Source organism: Vulpes vulpes, chromosome 6, assembly GCF_048418805.1.
Source record: "Vulpes vulpes isolate BD-2025 chromosome 6, VulVul3, whole genome shotgun sequence".
NCBI lineage: Eukaryota > Metazoa > Chordata > Mammalia > Carnivora > Canidae > Vulpes > Vulpes vulpes.
The window spans coordinates 101,716,205-101,738,440 of NC_132785.1; the positions used below are offsets into that span (position 1 = coordinate 101,716,205).

General features: G+C 38.0%; 1 protein-coding gene across 1 annotated transcript; it reads left to right on the forward strand.

Moving 5' to 3' along the window:
• The first annotated feature begins 2,027 nt into the window (after positions 1 to 2,027).
• GARIN2 (golgi associated RAB2 interactor family member 2) lies at positions 2,028 to 9,329 on the forward strand. Its single transcript, XM_026008351.2, has 4 exons — positions 2,028 to 2,186; positions 4,685 to 4,884; positions 5,596 to 6,127; positions 9,042 to 9,329. The coding sequence occupies exons 1-4, from the start codon at positions 2,028 to 2,030 to the stop codon at positions 9,327 to 9,329; spliced, it is 1,179 nt and encodes a 392-aa protein (XP_025864136.2).
• Positions 9,330 to 22,236: the final 12,907 nt, after the last annotated feature.

Sequence of the window (22,236 nt, forward strand, 5' to 3'; positions counted from 1 at the left end):
CAGGTGATGCACCACTTTGATTTGCCCCATTATTGATAGTGTTCATTCATCACTCTACTGTGATGGTGTCTGAGTGACTTCCTCACTATAAAATTACTTTTTCCTCCTTTTAAATTAATAAGTATCCTCGTAAAAGTTACTTTGAATGATGTAATTTCTATGTTCTTCACCAAACTTTTAATTTATTCATTTATTTATGTCAGTATATATTCTCACGTTTCCTATTTTATTTGATCAATTCCCCTATATGTAATCAATTACTTTCCTTTTCTGCCATCTTCTCTCCTGCTTAGACACTCTCCTTAGCCTCCTGGACTCTGATTTCTTACACTGCATCCCCCTTCGCCTGACAGCAGACCTTCTTGCTTCCTTTGGGTTCTGAGCTCAAGCTTCTCACCCTTCCCAGTACAGATTCCTGCCTCTCTTTGTCCCAGCTACGGGATCTAGGACAAAGCTGTTCAGGAATAAAAGGGAATAGGAAGAAGGAGGACATCTTCTGTATTCTTTGGTGCTCCCTCCTATTCCTCCTTTCCATCTGTCCTGACCCGTTCTGACCCCTTTCACTCTTGCCAACTCTTACATCCATCTTTCTGAGCACTCAAGGCAGTATTGAACCATGGGCAATGGCATAATCAGTCAGACTAGTCAGACTATGAGGGTTTGAATCCTGGCGTGGGGACTCGGGTAAGTTACTTCCCCTCTCCGAGCCTCAGCTGCATGGTGCATAAAATAAGCATCGTAGTAGTGCTACTTCACGGTATTTTCAGAATTAAACGAGATAGTGCATGTAAAGTCTTTACTGCCTGCCTCGTATCAAGCACTAAACTATGTTTTGGATGGTGGTGGTGGTTTTATCTCTCTCTCTTTTCCTGAATGCTCTTTGTTTTTGTCTCTCTCTCTCTCTCTCTCTCTCTCTTTTTTTTTTTTTTTTTACATTTTAGCTTCACTGGACTATTTTTACTTTCTTGCTTTTCCTGACTCTTTTCACTTTCCCTGTGTTCGTACATGGATGTGGTGAAGGGAGGAATTGAGCTGCCACCAGCAGAAGGTCTGATGGGGAATTCCTGTGCCCAGAGTCATATGCCCATAGGATGTCAGGTAGCTGTGGTCTTTGCATCCTGTGACCCTGACTGGGACAGCAACAAGACACGTCCATAACTTACCCCTTAGCTTGAGCAAAAGGGGGGAAAAGTGCCTCTGAGAAAGAACTGAGGTGGAACTGTACACCTGCAGTGGAACACAGGAGCAGCTGCTTGCCAGTTAAGGACTCCTCCCTCTAACTGGCATGGGATTTGTAAAGAGGGAAGGAGGTGATCTTTTGAAAATATGAACAGAATTACATTCTGAGACCTTGTTCCCTTCTTGGAATTCTGTGCTTCCTGGTAGATAAAAGGTAAAATCCAATGATGCAGAACCACTGTTCTTTGTTGAAGCAGTTTCTGAGAGAGTCAGAGCAAAAGAGTAGAAGACATAGACAATAGTTATTGGTTAGATAGAAATCCACTACTTACCTCTCAGCCAAGAGCTAAGCATTAGGCAAGGGTGAATGGCCAGGAAAAGATGTTCTCAATTTAGTATAGTTTTTAAACTCTACTTGCAAAAAAAGGGGGGGGATCTGCTAATTTGGGGGGGATATGGTACATGTGTTTCATGGTCTCCTAGAGAGGCCTTTCCTATTTGTCCTAATTAATTAGCATTGCTAGCTCCACATCCCAGGCATTTTTTTGTTACATGGATCTTTTCTAGAGTCTTTGTAGCCCTAATCATCCAGTATTCTTTTTGTTGTTGTTGTTGTTGTTGTTGTTGTTGATTATCCTTCCTATAGAGTATAAGCTGCATGGGGGCAAAGATCCTACCAATCCTGTATGGATGTATCACCAATGTTCCAGGCAGTGCCTGGCATATCATAGGTGTTGATAAATGTGTTGACTTAATGAGTAAGTGAGGCAAAGTGATGATGAATTTTCTCTGTATCTGTTCATTGTGCTCCCATTCCTTTGACTTTGTGATGTTTGTCTGTAAGCACCATGAAGAGGAACAAAAGGAAACCCACCACAAGGAACAATGAGCAAGATGCCATCTCTGTGCCACCCTCCCAAGATCCAGGAGATCTTCAAAACATGTTGGATGGAGGAGAGTATGCCCCTTTTGTATCTCCTCCCATTTTAGAGAGCAATTTTATCCAGGTAAATAAGATGTGAGCCCTGAATTAAGTTCCAATAACTTCAGTAATTAATTTTCTCAAATTGAAAAGATTAGGAGGAGGAGTATTTTAAAAGTGATAAAGGAATGAGTGAGATGATTAAAGGGAAAAATTTTGGAACTTTAACCAACCTAAAATAATGATAATGTTAAAGGAAAATTCATTCCAAATTTTCCCAGCAAACTCTCACTTAGGAGAGTTTGTTCTAACTCCTAAATCTTTCTAACTCCACCATGTTTGTCATTCTATCATAATCTTCCCAAAGTGACATGAAGAGATTACAGTGAATTCAGAACATCCTGCCACAGGAAAGCATTCAGATAGCTCCTTTCTTGGATTGAGAAGACATTTTAAAGAATAACACAACTTGGTATTAAAATCAATTTTGGCTCTTAGTTCTGAAAGTAAAAGATAATTGTCAAATTGTCAGGGAGGAGAGTTTTCTTCTCATAAAAATGTCCCTACATTATGAATGAAACTACATTTCAAGGCATTTGATAGCAGTTCTTGCTTTCTTCTGAACATCAAACATTAAAATATTCAGACAAGGAAAGGGAAAATGAGTTCACTGTTGTAGGCCATACCCCTAAAGTCCACAGTAATGCCATGACCAAGTCTAACACAAAACACACCCATTCAAGCAGCTCCTCAGCTGATTCCACAGAGGGGAGATAGAGAAGACAATAGATGCTTCATCTTCCATAAATGTGTTCTCTGCCCTGATGCCTTGGTTCTAGGGAGACGTCCTCACCTCTAGAACACCATAGGCAGGAGGTGACTCCTCAAAGAAAACTAATGTTTTAGTAATGCCCAGAACACATGTGATAAGTCATGATTTGATGATTTTACCTTCTATGTGCTTCTTTCCTACTAATAATTTTATTTTTTATATTTCTTCCTACATCCTTCTCAAATAACCTTTAGTGCATGCTCTAATGAACACTAAGGGAGGTAGGTAGCACTCTATAGACCAGGCATGCCCCGTATCATAATTGGGTAAGTTATTCCCTTCAACATACACAACCTCTCATGGTTAGTATGCCTTTGTCAGCAAGTTGCCACAGGTCCCTGACTCAAGTTCAAACGAAAACAAATAGGCATCTCAAAGTGAAAGAGCCACAAGACATCAGCTCACTTGCAAAGAGTCATCAGGGACCCAGTTCCTCTCTTTTGCTCTATCTCCCTCAAGTTAGCTCCCCTCAGGACAGGACATACCAACAGGACAGTAACAGCTGCCACAAAAGATGCCCTTATCATAGCAACTTTTTGTGAGGACTGGAAACCTTTCCCAGAGCCACCAGGAGGCCCCCGCTGTGTCTCATTGGCCAGACCTAGGCCACATGGCCCTGCTGAAAGCAAACACTGGCTAGGGAATGAAATTACCAGGTTCATCAGTATTTCACCCCTGAGCCAGAGCACCATCCCTAAGGGGCAGATACTGGTTGGATACTGAATTCTGTTAATCAGGCATGGCTTTGGGTAGGTCCATAGTGTGAGCTACAACCTCTTTCCGAGTATATTTGTTTTTAAGTGATTTTTGTGTTTTTGAGTTAATGTCTAGCTGAGAAACCAAATGTGGCCCTTCTCTGGCTTCCTTCGCATCCCTGTCTAGCCACTTTCCAGTTTTCTTTTCTTCCAACTGGCAGAGATTTTACTGGCCAAGATTCTTGGACTTTGGGATTTTTGCACATGCTGTTCCCCTGTCTGAAAAGCTCTCCTGTCCACCTAGTCAGTTTAACTCCCACATTGCCGTAGTCTCACATTCAAGTCTCAGCTAGAGGTCTCTTCCTCAGGGGAGATTTCTCTGACCCTATGTCTGGAGTATGCAGGAGCTGGCTGACTGGTAAGTGTTCAGGAAATTTGCACGTCTAGCCTTGAACACAGCTATTCTTAAAAATTAAATCGATAAACTCACATACTCAAACCTCGTTGTTCCTATTATTTTACTACATTTTACAATTTATGCTTTTAAGGTTATGGATATAAGAGTTTGACAAAGATCAATGAAGACTTCTGTGAGAATCAATTGACTGTATTGAATTTAAAATAAAGAAAGTTGTATATATCATTATTTGTAAATTGTGTGCTACTCATCTTCTATATCAGTAAGATATATAATAAATATATGCATATCAGAAATAGTTGTTACACATTTACCAATACACCACTGCCTGTATCTCCTCTTAAATCAAGTCTCCTATCATATGCCTCATAGCACAGCACCCTAAATTCATGCCTGGTAATACTTGTTGCAGTAATAATTAGTGACATACTTTTTAATGTTCACCATCCCTGATAGAACCCCCATGGCCCAGGGGGTCTGTCCATTTACTGTGATAACTTCAGGAATTCTCAACAAGTGATTGAGCAAATGTACCATCATGTTTCATTTCTCCTTTATTTCCTACACTGCTCAGGTAAGCAAGGTTGTTGGGGCCATGCACTTCAGCAGAAAACTCCTCTTCCTGTTCTCTGCCTTAGGTTAACAGGAGAGGTGAATCCATTTACCTTCATAACCGAGCCAACTGGGTGACTGTAGGCATCTGCTCTTCCAGTAAAACCCAGAAGACCCCCAATGTGATGCTTCTAGCACATCTGACACCTGAAGCCCGGAAAGATAAAGAAGCCCTGTTTCAAAGTCTCCTGATATCGCCGTCACCAGAGAACCTGGTGCTCACCAGGTGAGTTACAAAGGGAAGAAGTTAAGAATCTCTCAGAAAATATGCTTTACCCCTGAGAAGCTGAAAATAAAAACACCAATGACATTTGCTCCAAGGGAGCATTTCACTTGTATCCTGCTATAAATGGCAGTCGTGTCCTTAAAGTCTGGGAAATTTGCTTATGACATGCTAGCAGTCAAACAGGTAGTTAAATTTTAAAAATCAAACCTAAGTAACAGTAACTGAAAATTCATAATAAACTGCCTCTCTAGAACATGCCCTTTCTTCCCCAGCATCTCAGCTTCCATCAGATTTTGCTGTGGTCTTGTCTCAAGCCACTAACTTTCAATGTGACCTAGAGCAATCTCTCAACTTCTCTCAACTTTGCAGGATGAACTAAGTGGGACAACTTCTCATGATAAATAGTTGGTACTTTGATTTTTTTAGTTCATCAGAGTCTGAAGAGTATGATTTGAGTGAGATGGCCCTCAGGAGGCTGGTTACATATACTAAAAATCACAGTTTTGATACTCAAAAGCTAAGGACCAGACCCAGGAACATAGTAACCACAGAAGGTACTGCCCAACCCCACACCTGCCCCAACCCAGGCCTGTCTGGGAGACAAGCCCCTTGTCCTGAATCTCACTCTCCAAATTGCTATACAATGTAAAAGGAAAGGCCTTTTGATGGGTCTTCAGTCAGGCCCCAGATGACAATCGTATGTCTTTGCAGGTTTCTACCTCTGCAGTTTGTGACCCTTTCGGTGCATGATGCTGAGAATATGCGCATCAAAGTAAAGCTGGTGAGTGGTCGAGCCTACTACCTACAGCTCTGCGCCCCTGCATGTAAACAGGACACCCTATTTTGTCAATGGGTGGAACTCATCTCTCTCTTGAATGAGGAGAAAGCCAAAGCTTCCAAACTGTCAGAAATCTCAAGTCTCTCAGAAATCACGAATAGCACAGACATCACAGGTTCAATGGACATCATGGATATTGCAGCGTTCACAGCTGTAGAGACCCCACATGAGTACACATGCTCAGACCCTGTACATGCGGTAGAAAGCATTGATTTCTCAGATTTCTCCGATGTCACTGATGTCACCGACGTCACAGATGTTCCAGAAAATGAGGTCACAGAGGCCCCAGATATAAATATTGTCACTGAAGTTACAGAAGTCACAGATCTCTGTGATGTCCCAAACTCAGAGGTCACAGTGGTGTTTGAAAATGATGATATACTAAGGGCCAAGCAAGAAGAAAAGGTAAGTGACAAGGCACACTTTTATTCCTTAATAATCAAGAATGAGAATGATAACCAAGGTCATGCTTTTTGGTTAGCTCGTTGATATTGGTTATCAAAATGCTATGGAATGCGCTCTGAGTAACCTAATTAAAATAATGGAATATTAGCCCCAAGCCCTGGTATAAAGAAGTTGTAGGATGTATCCTGAAAGAAGCAGTGACCATCCTTCCTGTCAAATTTAACCCAGCATCAGAAAGGTATGGTGGGATGGAAAGAACTTCGGGACCAGCACAGCTGGACTCAAGTTGGACTCTTGCCCTCCCACATAGCTGTTTGGCCAAGCCACTGAAGTTACTTGAGCTACATGAGTCTCCTCATCTCTAAAACAAGGCTATTAATGTCACTTAAGGACTATTTTAAGTGTTTAAATGTATATAAAAATATGCACTATATTATAGGATGGGGTGAAATTTCAATGGGTAAAACTGAGGGTGGAAATAGAAAAATAAAGTGCCAAAAGAAGTGAGCAGCTTTAGAAAAGGCTAGAAAGTGGAAAAACACAGCCATATTCAAGAATGGTTAGTTCAGTTCGGCTGGAGCATAATATATGTGGAAAATATAGGATTGGAAAGTTGTTTGCAAACCTTGAATGCCAAATTAAGAAGTGTGGACTCTGCTCTTTGGGCAAACTGTAACCATAAAAGCCCTCTGTGTAAGGGAATGAAAGAACTGTGTTTTTAGAAAGATGAATCTGATGGTAACATGGATTGTAGATAAAGAGCTAAGTTTGAGGACCTACTGCTAGAAAAGCTCCATTGGTCCCATAATAGAAAAATCATAAAGGGCAAGGTTAGACATTTTACAGAAGAAGAAAACTGCCAATAAATACACTGGAGAAAGTTTGACCTCACTGGTAATCAAAGGAATGCAAACTAAGAAAAAAATAATCTATAACACTGTTAATTAGAATAATAAAAATAGTCAAGGTGTGGTCAACTTGGAATTCATATAGATTCATGGCAGGCATAAGAATTGGCCCAAACTTTCTTGAAATCATTATGAATCAAGAGCCTAAAAATGTTTATACACTTTTGATTCAGTGATTCCATTTCTAGGAATCTTCCTTAAGGAATTAATCAGAAGTAAGAATGAGGATTTAGTGGTAATGATGCTAATTATACCATATCTATATCATGTTTGTCAAAATGAAATAATGAAAATTTGGAAGGAACCTAAATATTCACTTCAGGGGAATTGCTAAACTGACATAAATAATGAAGGGCAGGTGCTGTATTAATGTTTTTCAGGAGCAATCACAGTATCTGGCAAGATCATAGGCAGTCAGTAAACATTTGTTAAAATGAAACACTACTATATGGGTATTAAAATTATTGGGAAATTTTTTCTTTACTTGGAGAAACTTTCATGTTTGAAAAAAGTTGAGTGAAAAATGAAGAATATGATCCCTATGACATAAAAATACATTTTTATGCTCACAAGCAATAGGAGGGTGAAAAGTCATATTTGAACAGCCATTTATTTCTAGATTGTGAGATTACAGGAAATTAATGTTTTCCTCTTTACACTTTTCTAAATTTTCTATTTTCTACAATAAACATAATTTCAAATTCAAGCAGTCTTACACAATTCTTAATAACATGAGAAAAATGCTATTAATAAATTGTTAAGTGAACAATGTAAGATATAGAACTAAAATGTTATCACAAAGCTGACACATATCAAATAAACAAATAGACAAAAAGACTGAACGAAATGTGCCATAGAAGTAGTTATTTCTGGCTAGTGGCCCCGAGCAAGCAATAATTTCTCCCTTCACTTTATATCTTTATAGGATCTTCTAAATATTCCATATTAAATATGTGTTACTTCCATTGACAGAAAAAAGTTTTTTCTTTAAGGAAGAAGAATACTGTATTATTTTCAAGTGAAAAGATGATGGAGGTGGTAGACTAGGTGATGGACTAGGTGGTGGCAATGGGAGGAGGTGGTGGACTAGGTGGTGGACTAGGTGGTGGCAATGGGAGGAGGAATGTACAGGTGAGAGGGGATATTAGAGAAACAAAGTCTTTAGGACCAGCTGATCAATTGCTCAGAGGCCTGAGACAGATTCTGAGGAAGCCAGTGAGTGTCTAAGAGAGGTGGTTCGTTAACAGAACCCAGGAAGTTAGGAGAACAGGAAAGATTTTGTGGTATTAGTTTTAGGTATAGGTTCTAAGTCTTTTGATGAAAAAATGAACTCTTTTGTCTTATTGTGAAAATCCCAACTTGTGTCACCTATTAGACACTCTTTTAAGATTTATTATTTATTTGAGAGAGAGAGTGTGTGTGTATGTATACATAAGCAAGCAGCAGGAAAGGCAGAGGGCAAAGGAGAGAGAGGGAGGAAATTTCAAGCAGACTCCCCACCCAGTGCAGAGCCTGACTCGGGGCTTGATCCTATGACCCTGAAATCATGACCTGAGCTGAAAGCAAGAATTGGATACCCAACTGACTGAGCCACCCAGGTACCCCTTACCTATTAGATACTCTTAAATTAAGAGCAACATCAGATCGGGGAGTAAGTACCAAGGTATTTCTGGACAACCTTTCTTTCCCCAAGAATTCAGAAAAAGGAAATGCTATAATTAAGTACTAATTTTCTTGTGTAAGCTGACAGTGGTGAGCTTCTGGATGTGCTGTGTCAGGTCCCAGACTATCAGCCTCCAACGTCTGCCTGGTGGCCTCAGTGGCCACACACCAAACCTCATTCCCTCAATAGTGTGCCTGTGCACACTCAGTGTGGCACTCAGTAGATATAAATGAAACGATTACTATATTAAATATTTTGAAAAAAATATTTTGCTGCATAAATCATCTATATCTGGGTGGTGCTTTTCTGTTACCTAATTTGCTGCTGTTTATTATTTTCAAAGGAAAAAATGGAAAATATTCTGAAGCCTGGGTGTCTACGAGATACGAAAAGTAAGAATGAGTTCAAAGAATCCTCAAAACGTGTCACCATCTCAAATGTAACACTGACTTTCCAAGGTGAACGATGTTTTCGTACTACCTTGACAGAAGAAGAAAGTGAGACAAGTTCATCCAAAGGGTTGAGTGCTAGAACCTCTGAAATAAAGATAACTGATTTTAAAAACACAGCTCTCAAGGTTGAAGAATCCAGGTATGTGAGGCAGGGAAAAGCCGGGGATGCTAAGACATGAAGTAATGTAAAATAAGTATAGGAGTTAAAGTCCCTGCAGCTCTAGCATTTGTTACTAAAGATTCTCAGTTATAGAAACAATGTAATTGAATGATGCCATAGTCAACTCTTGATTATTGGCATTTGTTTAACTTTGTCTAATTTTTATTTTCCTGTCAATTTCTCATCCCTTTCGGTTCACATTCTAGGCTATCTGGTGTCAATTGTGTGTGCTGAGGAATAGAGATAGGATAGAATCAAAGTATCTACGTTTTGGAGTTAAGGCACTGATCTCCCAGAGTGACTATGGCCACTCTTGGTTTTATCTTTATACTTCTCTCCACTTTTTTCTCTACATATTTCATATGATTTTCTACATTTCCGACTAATAACTTAATCTGAAAAAAATATTTTCATAATTCTGTTTATTCTTTTTAAAGATATACTTGTTTATTATTTTAAAGAGAGATAATCCTGGAGCAGGCTCCCTGCTGAGTGCAGAGCCTGACTCAGAGCACAGTCTCACCACCCTGAGATCATGACTTGAACCAAAATCAAGAGTCGGTCACCCAACTGACTGAGCCACCAGGTGCCTCTATTTTCATAATTTTAATAGTCAAGTGCAAGCTGAATATGAGAGAGCACTGTTGTACTACAAAGATAAAAATTAATCCAATCATTTCAAAATAACACCTAAAAAAGAAACCAGAGAAACATATAGAAGTTTAAATGCTTACATGAGCAAGAATGAAATAGAGAATGTAATGAATTATGTCTAAATTCTTTTTAAATATAAAAAAGGAACAAGAGAAAACAAAAACAAACCAAAAAAAGAAAAAAATGAGAATGATTATAAGTAACTTGAAGTGCTACAGAGTTTGGTTGATTATTCAAAAAGAATGACAAAACAGGCAAACTACTGGACAACTTCTTTTATTGGTAATTTACACATAGGCAGAGGAAGAAGCAGGCTGCCTGTGGGGAGACCCTGATGTGGGACTCGATCCCAGGACCTGGGGATCACGACCTGAGCCAAAGGCAGACACTCAACCACTGAGCCACCCAGGTAGCCCAACAACTTATTTTTTTTAATGATAAAATTAGAAATTTAAAAGGTCATCATCAACTAATAAAAACAAAAGTAGGGCAGCCCTGGTGGCACAGCGGTTTAGCGCCACCTTCAGCCCAGGATGTGATCCTGGAGACCCAGGATTGAGTCCCTGGTCTGGCTCCCTGCATGGAGCCTGCTTCCCCCTCTGCCTGTGTTTCTGCCTCTACTTCTCTCTCTGTGTCTCTCGTGAACAAATAAATAAAATCTTTAAAAAAAATAAAAACAAAAGTAATATGTTATTGAGAAAGATTGTATACATCTTTTCTTTTTTATTATTATTATTATTTATTTACGAGAGTCACAGAGAGAGAGAGAGAGGCAGAGACACAGGCAGAGGGAGAAGCAGGCTCCATGCACCGGGAGCCTGATGTGGGATTCGATCCCAGGTCTCCAGGATCGCGCCCTGAGCCAAAGGCAGGCGCCAAACCGCTGTGCCACCCAGGGATCCCATATCTTTTCTTTAATAAACTTTGTAATCCTAAGTAAATGACTTTAACAAAAATACAAAGAGGCAAAACTGGCACTTGAGAACATAGAAAAAACTTACTCAATAGTTCCCATAAGAGAAAGAAAACATAGCTGTAACTTTTACTGGACAGTGTGGTTTAGTACTCCAAGAATTATCTCTATTTAATGTAAAGTTTTCTTTTAAATATAGAGAAATTATGTTATGTTCTCCTAATTTTTTGAAGCAAATAATTTGTCTGAAATATAAAACCTGAAAGACAACACAAGAGAGGAAATTCTAGATTAATCCTACTTAAGACAATAAATGTTAAATTCATAGAATCTTGGCAGGCAAAATGTAGCAAGTTTAATATAAAATTAAGGAAACTTTCAATAGAAGTCATTATTTAAAAGAGCAGAAAAAAATCATAGATACCTTAAATACATTTGAGAGACTGATATTCTTGATAAAGATCCACAAAATGTAGAAGAGTTTTCCTTTAGCACAGTAAAAAATATTTACTCCAAACCAAAGCCAACATTATTTTTAATGAAGAAATTATAGAAGTGTGCTACTTAAAACTTAGAACAAATTAAGGATATTCCTATTAACATTCCTACGTGATATAATTTAAGGGAGTCTAGTAATTATAACAAAGAAATACAATGGATAAATATGAGATTTTTAAAAATCACTTTGCAAATGGAAATTAATATTTAGAAAATTTGAGAATCATCAAGCATATTAGTTTGTAAACAATTTTCGGAAGTCACAGGTTATAAAGTAAACTCACAAAATATCATTTGTTTCATGATTTTTATTAACAAACCAAAATGCTCTGAAAAAAAGAATGTATTCAAAAGCAGCAATAAAAATCAAATATTTAATGAGAGTGATAAAAGATCTGTATATATGGAATTACAAACCCCTAATGACAGAAAAACAAGACAATCTGATTAAGGAAAGCTAAGCTTTCTATCTGGACAGGTATATTTAAGACAACAGAAATGACAAGGCCTAAATTAACTTATAAATTTAATATAGTACCAATTATCTCAATGGTATATCTCATAGAAATTAAACAATTATAGAAAGTATGTGGGAAAAAATAGGGATAAGAATCTCAAGGAAATCATTGTGACTGGAAAATGTCTAGAGGGACTCACTTGTATAAAATCTCAAGTCATATTATAATTAAATAACCATCAGAAACACCAATGAAAAATTTAGGATATAGAAATTAAGATAGTGGGAATCCCTGGGTGGCTTAGCGGTTTAGCCCCTGCCTTCGGGCCAGGGCGTGATCCTGGAGCCTGTGTCTCCCTCTGCCTGTGTCTCTGCCTCTCTGTGTCATTCATGAATAAATAAATAAAATCTTAAAAAAAAAAGAAATTAATATAGTAAAATAGATTCAAACTGAGAGGTTCAAAAGAAACATGAAGAAACGCAAAATTCTAGAATATGTTGATCATATATGCTGTACTATAAAAAAAATTTCAGATGGGAAAAGTCAAAAACAAATAAACTGGAATAAAATGGAATAGTTGAATTGCCTCAGTTGCATAAGAAAGATCATTTCTCCTTTGAAGCAACAGAAGAAATTTTCAATGGCAAAGTTGATTCATTCATTCAATAATATTTACTGAGCACTAACTATGTGGTAGGCACCAGAGATAACAGCTGTTTCCCTGTACGTTATAGGGTGTTTCATTCTAGTGGAGGACATAGATAATACACAAATAAAATACATTATGCCAGCTGGAATGTAAGAAGATAAAAGCAAAAATAGAGTAAAAGAATAGACAGTGATTTGCGGAAGAGGAAGGATATCTTATGATGGTCAGGGATTGATTCTCTGGGCAAAGGCAGACATCTAAAGGAAGGGTGGAGCTCTTGGGAAACAGTTCCAGGCCAACTGATTGCATAACAATTATAAATATCTGTCCCCCAAATCATTTTAAGTAAATAAATACGTAACAGCATAATGGGAAAAGAGTAATAACTAGATAATCTATAGTGGTTTTACCTGCCATATATTTAGATAGCTGATGGGAATTTGTAAAGGATCCAATTAACAAATGGTTTAAAGTTATGAATAGAAAATTTACTCCAGAAGACAAAAACTTAATGAGGAATCACTCTCACTAATAATTAAAGAAATACAAGTTAAGCAATTACCAGTTGGCTTTCAATTAGATGTTAACTGTAACACTGATGAGCTCACTATAAATGGTGGGAACTTTCTACAGAGTGATTTGGCAATCCACACTACAAATGATTATACCACTTAATTTACAGAAACATGTGTCAAAGAAGTAATTCAAAAGGGGAAATAACTTAACTGAACACATGTTTTGTAGTTAAAACCTGAAAGCAATCCAAACGACCACTAGTAGAAGAATAGCTAACCAGGAAATAGTATGTTTAGTGCAACAGCAGATCCCCATTAGAAAAAGAATAGAGAATTTCAATAAAAAGACCCATATGACTAATAAGGAACTGCAAGCTAGAAAAGTAAAATTCAAAAATGTATATACAGTGGTATTTTATTTCTACAAAAAGATGATAAGAAACCAGTATTTGGGCATAGCTGGTGATTAAAGGAAATAATATTTGTTGTAGCTATTGATAGATGTTTCCGTTAAACTTTTATTGTTCATAATCATTATGATTACATGCATAATTTAAAATCAAAACTGATGCTAGAAGGCATCAGTTGCATGCATTAATTGGAAGATATAGCAGCTAGAGAATGAGCTTTGCAGTCTGACAACCTGGGTTCAAATCCTGCTTCCTCCATTCTTGGGCAAGTTAATTTTTCAGGCCTCGGTTTTCCCATTTGTAAAATGGAAATAACACGGACCATGTAGAGTTGTTGCAGGGATTAAATAAGCTGATATTGGAAAGCTCACAATGTCAGGCACTTGGTATTACTAAAAAAAAAAAAAAGGATTAAAATAGAGAAGGAGGAGGGATGAAAGAAAAGGAGAGATTGAGAGGGGTTTAGTTTCTCAATTAGATTGAACACAAACCTAACATAGTTTTGACTTACATTGAATATTATAGAAAGGGCAGCCCAGGTGGCTCAGTGGTTTAGTGCCACCTTTGGCCCTGGGCGTGATCCTGGAGACCCGGGATCGAGTCCCATGTCGGGCTCCCTGCATGGAGCCTGCTTCTCCCTCTGCCTGTGTCTCTGCCTCTCTCTCTCTGTGTGTCTCTCATGAATAAATAAATAAAATATTTTTTTAAAAAATGAATACTATAGAAAAATGATTCTATACCTCTGAAGTAATCTTTCTACTATACTACCCAAAAACTGAACCCAAAGAACTCGCGGAAGAAAGCACAAAATTTATTAAATATATTTAATGCAGTAAAGAAATTGAAGTTATTCCAACTGAAGAGGAAAACTGTAATAGGTGACAATTACCATCTTCAGTGTACAAGGAAGTACAGATCTAAGGGCTAAATTTAAAAAGTGAATTTAAAGTGCAAATTATTGTAACTAAATACAAAGAAAATTTTATTATATAGTAAAACAATATAGCAGACAATCAACCAATCAATAAAAACAATTAAGGAATATCATTGATTAGATATTAATAAACAATAGAACTAATTTCTGGAGGTTGTAGAATCTTTCTTCCTGGAAACTTCTCAAAAACATTGCAGCAGGCCATTTGTCCTGGATAGACTTCAAACATTTTCCTGCCAGGGGTCAAGGCCCATCTATGTTTCATATGTAATTTTAATCTACTGCTAAAATAAATGACGGAATGCATGATGAAGTCAAATAATAACTATGTTCTGGGGATCCCTTAAAGGAGTAGAATGAAATGGAAACAGTAAACAAACTGAGTATGTTGTAGGGTTCTGAGAAATAGACATATTAGATGCCCAGAAAATTATTATTATTGTCACTAGTCATTCAATACCAATTGTGTAGATAAAGGAAAGTTGGCTATTCTGTCTCATAGATCCCCCCCGCCCCAAACCCTTACTCAAAAATATCTTAAGCAGCTGAGAAATAATTACCCAAAGCTGGCTTTCTTTTTAACTTTTTTTCCTGGCTAAGGGGAGAATCAAAGAAAGCAAAGGAATATGGGTGATCGTTAGGAGAACTAGACCTTGAAATCAGAGCAATGTTTGCCTTAGCTTTAGCTTCTGGACTGCCACATTTTTGGAAATTCTAGAGCCTCTAGATCCAAGTACCAACAGGCTCCAGGTGTTGGTAGATCTGGATAATGATTTCAATACTTTTGGTTGTCTGCCCAAACAAAGCATTGTTTAATATGTAGGGTTTCTATGCCAGTGATTTTATCAGTGTGTGGTTGGTTAGCAGCATCACCTGGGAACTTGTTAGAAATGTAAATTCTGGGATCCCTGGATGGCGCAGCGGTTTAGCGCCTACCTTTGGCCTGGGGCGCGATCCTGGAGACCCGGGATCGAATCCCACATCGGGCTCCCGGTGCATGGAGCCTGCTTCTCCCTCTGCCTGTGTCTCTGCCTCTCTCTCTGTGTGTGTGTGGCTATCATTAAAAAAAAAAAAAAAATGTAAATTCTTGGGCCCCATCCCATCCTACTGAATCCTGAACTCCAGCATTCTGCTTATAATAGACCTCCAAGTGTTTTTTTTTTTTTTTTAAGATTTTATTTATTCATGAGACAGACAGACAGACACACACACAGAGGCAGAGGGAGAAGCAGGTTCCATGCAGGAAGCCCGACGCAGGACTCGATCCCAGTCTCCAGGATCACACTCCAGGCTGAAGGCGGCGCTAAACCGCGGGGCCACGCAGGCTGCCCCCCTCCAAGTGGTTCTAATGTATATTCAAGTCTGAGAACCATTGCCTTTTGATAAGCCAGTCCTAGACACAAAGGAGAGTTTATTAAGCATTGCTCTCTCATGAAGGCTTCTCCTGAGCTCCCAGAGCCAAAATAAGTATTCCTCTTTATAGCCGGCTCAAACTCAAGGGAGCCTCCTTCAGGAATTTTTCCTATATGACCAGGAACCCAGAAATTTGGATTCAGAAAAGAAAAAAATATTAAAAAATTGGTTCAGTGTTCAAGAAATTTTCCTGCTTCTGATAGACAGTGGAGAAGTAGCTGAAATAATTTCCCCCAGAACACTGATCTATTATTTCTTGATGGTGACAACCATTGAATTCTTTTGTGGAACTAAACAATGACCCAGAGGGTTATTAGTACGTCTGATGTGTTAGAGGAGAAAGAAGTACAAAGAAAAAAAAAAACAGGTGACAGAGTAAGGAAGGGAGATAGAACTATCAACCATCAGTCCAAGTAATGAGAGACCAGAGAAAGGAATATAAGGAGAGGGATAGAAACAGGTGCCACTCAGTAGGAAATAAATGTATTTCACTACTACGCATGAGTTGGCTTTCACAAAATAGCCTAAGGTTTCCTAAAAAACAAGATAAAAAAATGAATCCATTCAATTCAGCAATTTATTCTAAATAATAACTAATTAGATCTGATCACTCTGATGTCTTCCTTCTGTTTTGTTTCATTCATGTTTCCAATCTTATGACTTGCCCTTATCTAAGGCTTCAGAAATACCACAATTAAAAATCTCATGAAGTGAACTGTTAATGTCATTTCACCTTCTTCTTTCCTTGTCCTTTTGTATATAATAGATGTTTTGAAGCATGAGATAGCCTTTACAGCTTTTATTTATTTTTAAGATTTCATCCATCTATTTGAGATAGAATGAGCAAGAAAGAGAGAACATGAGCAGGGAGGAGCAGCAGAGGGAGAGGGAGAAGCAGACTCTCCACTGAGCAGGGAGCCCAATGTGTGGCTTGATCCCAGGACCCTGAGCCAAAGGCAGACACTTAGCCGACTGAGCCACCCAGGTGCCCTCTTTTAGAAGTGCCTTAAAATAAATAAATAAATAAATAAATAAATAAATAAATAAATAAATAAATTAAAAAAGCACAGTTTTAGATTTGCAGAAAATTGAGCAGATAATACATAGAGCTCTATATAGCCACCCCTCTGCCACCTCCTCACTCTCCCCCCACCTCCAGTTTTCCCTATTATTAACACCTTGCATTATTAGTGTGGTACATTTGTTGTGATTAATAAACAAGATTGGTACATTATCATTAACTATAGTTGCTAGTTTAAGGTTCACTATGTTGCACAGTTCTTTGGGTTTTGACTTATGCATAGTAATGTGCACCCACCATTTAAGTACCCTAAATATCCTCTGAGCGTTAGTTTAGCTTGTAATAGCTTTTCAAATATTAAAAATTGTAAGGCTAACTTATATTTTTGGGATGTAAATTGCTCTATAGGTACAAAGTTTTGTTAGTCTAACTATTATGATCATTATTAGAAACAATGAGAAAATCAATACCTATAGATGGGATATGGTAAATATCACAGAATTTTAAAGATAAAAAGGATCTTGAAGGTTAGCAAATCCCAAAACCTTCAAGGCCCTACCCTTCGGTCTGTCAGTGTCCTGTATCATTCATCCACTGGCTGGGATGGGGAGAAAGAAAAAGAAAAAGAAAAAGAAAAAAAGAAAAAAACAAATTTTGGCTCCAAGCAATCCTCTTAAGCCCACCTTAATCAAGGATGGATTCTTCTTTATTGCATATTTACATTTGGAACATAATTACTAGCTAGAGCCTAATTTGAGAATGTTCATTATGAATGAAAGGTGTTAATATCTAAGAACAGAATGGAATTCAGTTTATTCCTGGGACGTTTGCTGGATTAAGTCAGTACCCTGTGAAAGTAATAAGTAAGTTCTAATTGTTTTTCTTGTCCAAGACCACGGATTTCAGTGGCATTTTATAACTGTGTACTTTGGGACAATGAAAAAAATTAAAGGATGACCTTGTTGAATATTTTGCCCTCAGATTTATTAATGTAAATCGAGCAATTTCAGTCTAGATGAGTGAAAGACTATGGAGACATCAATAATGTCACTTTAAGTCCTTTAAAAGTGAAGGATTTACCTTATGAAGCATTTATATTCCTTCTCATGCCCTGACAATAGTGCTACTCCGACTCTTCCCTTTGTTTTAAAGAGAATAACGTCAGGCTTCATTTTAATTTGCACCTATTTTTTTAAAGTAGATTTACTTAATATTTCTCAGTCTTTCAAAACCTTTTATCTTTAAACTCAACTTTCATGTAAATCACCAGATCTATTTAGTGAGGGCTACATGAGCATTTATTTGCAAACGCCTTAGAAAATTGCTAATTTAAACCTCTATTGCAGAAAGATCCTGAGTAGACATCAACCAGGATTCCTTTTGTCAGACCCCTTAAAATGAATCATAATTATGTCTTTGTACATTTATCTGGGAATTTATTGTCTGAGGGTAATTATTCTTTCCAAGTGCTTTCTTTTTCAAACTGCAATGCTTACCCGCAAAATTATGAAAATGTAGCCAAGAAACAAAAATCTGATGAAAATTAAGTGACTGAAGTTTGTTTTAGCATGCTGATGAGGTTAATAAAATAGGTGTTTTAATTATTATTAATTTTAAAAATCAGTAACGCAGGAAACTTCTTTATCCAAAGACATAAAAAATTTCTTTATCCAAAGGCATTTCTAAAAGTGAAATGATCTAAAAAACTGACAGTTTGTCTCCAATTTTATCCAGTAAACTATAAGAAATGTACTTAATTGGGCAAATACTTGGGCATGTTGTATGCCTGCAAGATTCCCTAGCACTCTTGCCCCCATCAGGGCCATAAAGACTGTGATACAGAAGCCAGCAGAGATAGGCACCTTCAAGCACCCAGAATTTCTCCCATGTCTCTATGAGAGCCTATATTTCCAACACAAGAGACTCTATTAACCCCTGAGCAACAGCAATTAGCTCAGTCTCAGCTCCAAATGAGTTTTCATACACTGGAGAGGCAGTAGGATAGCACTGCCCACAGCCTGAGTGACAGGTGATGGATAAAATAAAAATAGACTACATGTTATGATTCACTTTTATGGCTCTTACAGGTTGGATAGCTTACATGCTGACAGAAATTTAGGTAATTTTGCTCTAATATGTGTTATTATGTAATACACTAGGCTTGCTAAATATGTTTCATTATTACCTACAAAGCATTTAGAGAATGGCCAGCTATCTCATACCTGGTCATTCTTTTCTAAATATTTGTGGTTACACTGGCAAAATTTTGAACTGTGTTGTTTGTTTTTCCAGGAGCATGAGAACTGATTCAGTCACTTCAGGTATGGAATGAATCCCACTACATTTCTTTGTGATCTCTGGTATCCAGTAGTCACGTCTGGGGCCTGCAACAGAGTAGTTAAGAGCAAAGGAATCCTTTGCTAGGTGTTTTGATGCATTCCCTTTGCTCCATTCTGAGAGTCCCCACAGTGCAGGAACTCTTCTTCAAAGCCTATCCTCGTATTATCTTTCAAGTAGTAGGCATCACTGCACTTTTCTCTGTGCTGGTAGAGTACTGAATCCAACTCTCTGGATTTGAACCACTCCAAGGCCAGCTCTGCAAGCAGAACCCAAACAATAGGACCTTTTCTCCTTGCTGATTTGGAAGGGGAGTGATCTACAACTAAATTTCCTGGCAACTCTAAAATCATGTAGCCCCTCCTTTCCTCTTATTTGCATCTTCAGCCTTTGCTTCTTTACATATTCCCATGACTCAGGATCTTATAACTTCTTTTTCTTTTTTTAATATTTTATTTATTTACGAGAGAGATGGGGGGGGAGGGGCAGAGGAAGAAGCAGGCTCCCTGCTCAGGACCCTGAGATCAAGACCTGAGCAGAAGACAGATGCTTAACCAACTGAGCCCCCCGGGAAACCCCAGGATCTTTTAACTTTTTAAGAAGTTTTTGAGACAGAAGTTGTCATATAGACACCAGTGGACATGTATCGTCTTGCTTGCTAGTGAACCACCTCTAGCTACTGTCTAAGTTGGGGTGTGAATGGCTCTCTGCTCCAGTCATGCATATAAAAGAACATAATGGAAAGAACAGAGAAGTACATTGCAATTGACTTAAATGGAAAGAAAAAATAATACTTCTACTTTAAAACCCAAGACCAAGGCATTCTTAGTTACATTTGCAAGAGTCCTACCAAAAAATGCAAACAATTAGAGGATAGCTGTATATAAATGGGGCTTTTGTCTGGAGGCCTTCCCACCAGGCTTTAGTGTCTAAAAGTACCAGATGCACTTCACTGAGAGGTGGTTTTACCTATATTCCAGTCTTCAGTACTAAACCAGAGAATGCTGAAGGGAAATGCCATTTTAGTTTAAAGAAAAATGCAAAATTTCCTTTGCAGTATATAGGATTTTCACCTATCAATTTATACTCCAAATTCGATTTCAAAAAGAAATCACAGTAGATTGATAGAAATTCAGGAGATGTCCAACAGGCAAATATTTTCCTCTTACTTTCTAAAAGAAAGCATAAATCGTGCAGCACCCTTAACATTAATAGATAATTAGTACATCAACATATAAGTAGTACAATAGCATATAATATACATTCTGAAGCACTAGTTATTTAAGCACTAGTTATTTAAGCACTAGTTATTTAAGTTATTTAAGCACTAGTTAGTTTAATTAATGTAGGACGTTGATATATTTCTTTTCATTCTATATGTGACTGATTCTTTCACCCGCCTTCTGGCACAGGCTCAGTTTTGTTCAAATGAACAAATATTTGATGCCTATCTATTCTATTTGAAGCACTGTAGAGAGATAAAAAATAGATAACAGGACACTGCCTGGCCTCAAGACATGGGCACAAATAACATATATGGAATCTTATAGGTGCCTTAAGAGAAAAGTGGTGAACTTAGTTTTAGTTCAAGAGAGAAAAATCATAAAAGATTTATGAAGGAAGGAGGCAGTCTTTGAGTCAGGAAAGGGGAAATAAGAATATCATGGAGATATGGTATAATGTGTGCAAAGTCAAAGAATGGGACAGTACTGGGCATATTCCATTTAGGAACAGTGAGAGATAGAGCTGGACAGCAAAGCAGGAGCCAGGTTATGGAAGTCTTGGACCATGCTAGAGAGTTTAGATAGTATGGTCTGGTAGGTAAGGAGAAGCTACCAAAAAATAGACCTAGTAAAATTAGTATTATGTTTTTGAATGATTACTCTGACCGCAATCTCTAAGAGAGCTGGAGGAGGCCAAAGGTAGGAAGTCATTAGAATAGTCCAGGGTGAAAGGTGCTAGCTAAAGTCTTGAACTGTGTAAAACAGATGGCAACAAGAATGTGAATATGTTGACTGACTACCTTGGGGACAAGAGATAAAATGCTCCGAAAAACAAAAAACGAAAACTGAGGATGACAAAGGAGACAACATAACTAGGAGGTAATGAGTCCATGAAAGAAGCTGGGAAAATGAATTCGAGGAAATCTGGAAGGAAACAATGATGAGACCAGCTATGAAATACTGCCTAGAATGAGAAGTCCTATGTTTGAGTTCTGAATGCACTTCCTCTGTTCCATGGGTGTGTCACTTAAAGTTTCTGGACTTCAAGCTTCTTCAACTATCAAGCATGTGCATATGGGTCAAGGATTGAAGCAGCCATGTTTAGTTGTCTCCAGGCTCCTTCAGCTGCTACGATGTTATAAGCTCATACGTGTGTGGTCTTGGTGGTCTGTCTTTGTAAATTCAGCAGGCAGCATGAAATGGGGCTCTGGAAATCAGGAGCTAAGCAAAGATATAGCGAACATGCAGCAAAGTTCCACAGCTTGTTAAATCACAAGGGTGGTACAATATACACATCTGGCTTGCAGTTTTCACAAAGTATTAATTATTTTCCCCGTTTGTTTTCTTTCACATACTTTCTCATTCTTCCCACTTCTCTATCTCCCATGTTTCCTGATTTAGGCTTACATCCTTTTTTCATTTTCCCTCTGATTAGCATTTCCTTCCCCCTTACCACATTCCTATGAATCACTTTCTTTTCCCCTTTCATACTTTCTAATTCACACTTCACACTTCTTACCCCAAGAAGAGCAACGGTTACTTGCTCTTCTTACTCCCTTGTCCCAGTAAATTTAGACTGAATATAGACGAAAAATGAGTCTGTGAATCTGATTTCTATTCTAGGCAGCAACCAGAATAGTAACCGTTCCCCACTGCAATTAAATGAAATTCTGGTACTATTAACCCGGTCAGGTTCATGTTCACCCAGCTGTGGGGCAATGTTGGCTGGGGACCATGGTCTCTTATTTATGTCTCAAACGTCTCAGCAGTTTGGCAGAAGGACACTCTTCTCCTTTCTGAATAAGGTTGTGGGTAAAGTGGCACTTCACATGTACTGTTTTTATGACAAGGCTAAATGGCAGAGCCCAGGCTGACACTGTCTCTCTCGATCTGTGTCCATC

Bases quoted from the DNA above. Each gene is read 5' to 3' on its own strand.
- GARIN2 (XM_026008351.2), top strand. From the start codon at position 2,028: ATGAAGAGGAACAAAAGGAAACCCACCACAAGGAACAATGAGCAAGAT. The intron at 4,885-5,595 runs GTGAGTTACAAA...ATGTCTTTGCAG, and splicing joins GAGAACCTGGTGCTCACCAG to GTTTCTACCTCTGCAGTTTG. The intron at 6,128-9,041 runs GTAAGTGACAAG...TTATTTTCAAAG, and splicing joins GGGCCAAGCAAGAAGAAAAG to GAAAAAATGGAAAATATTCT.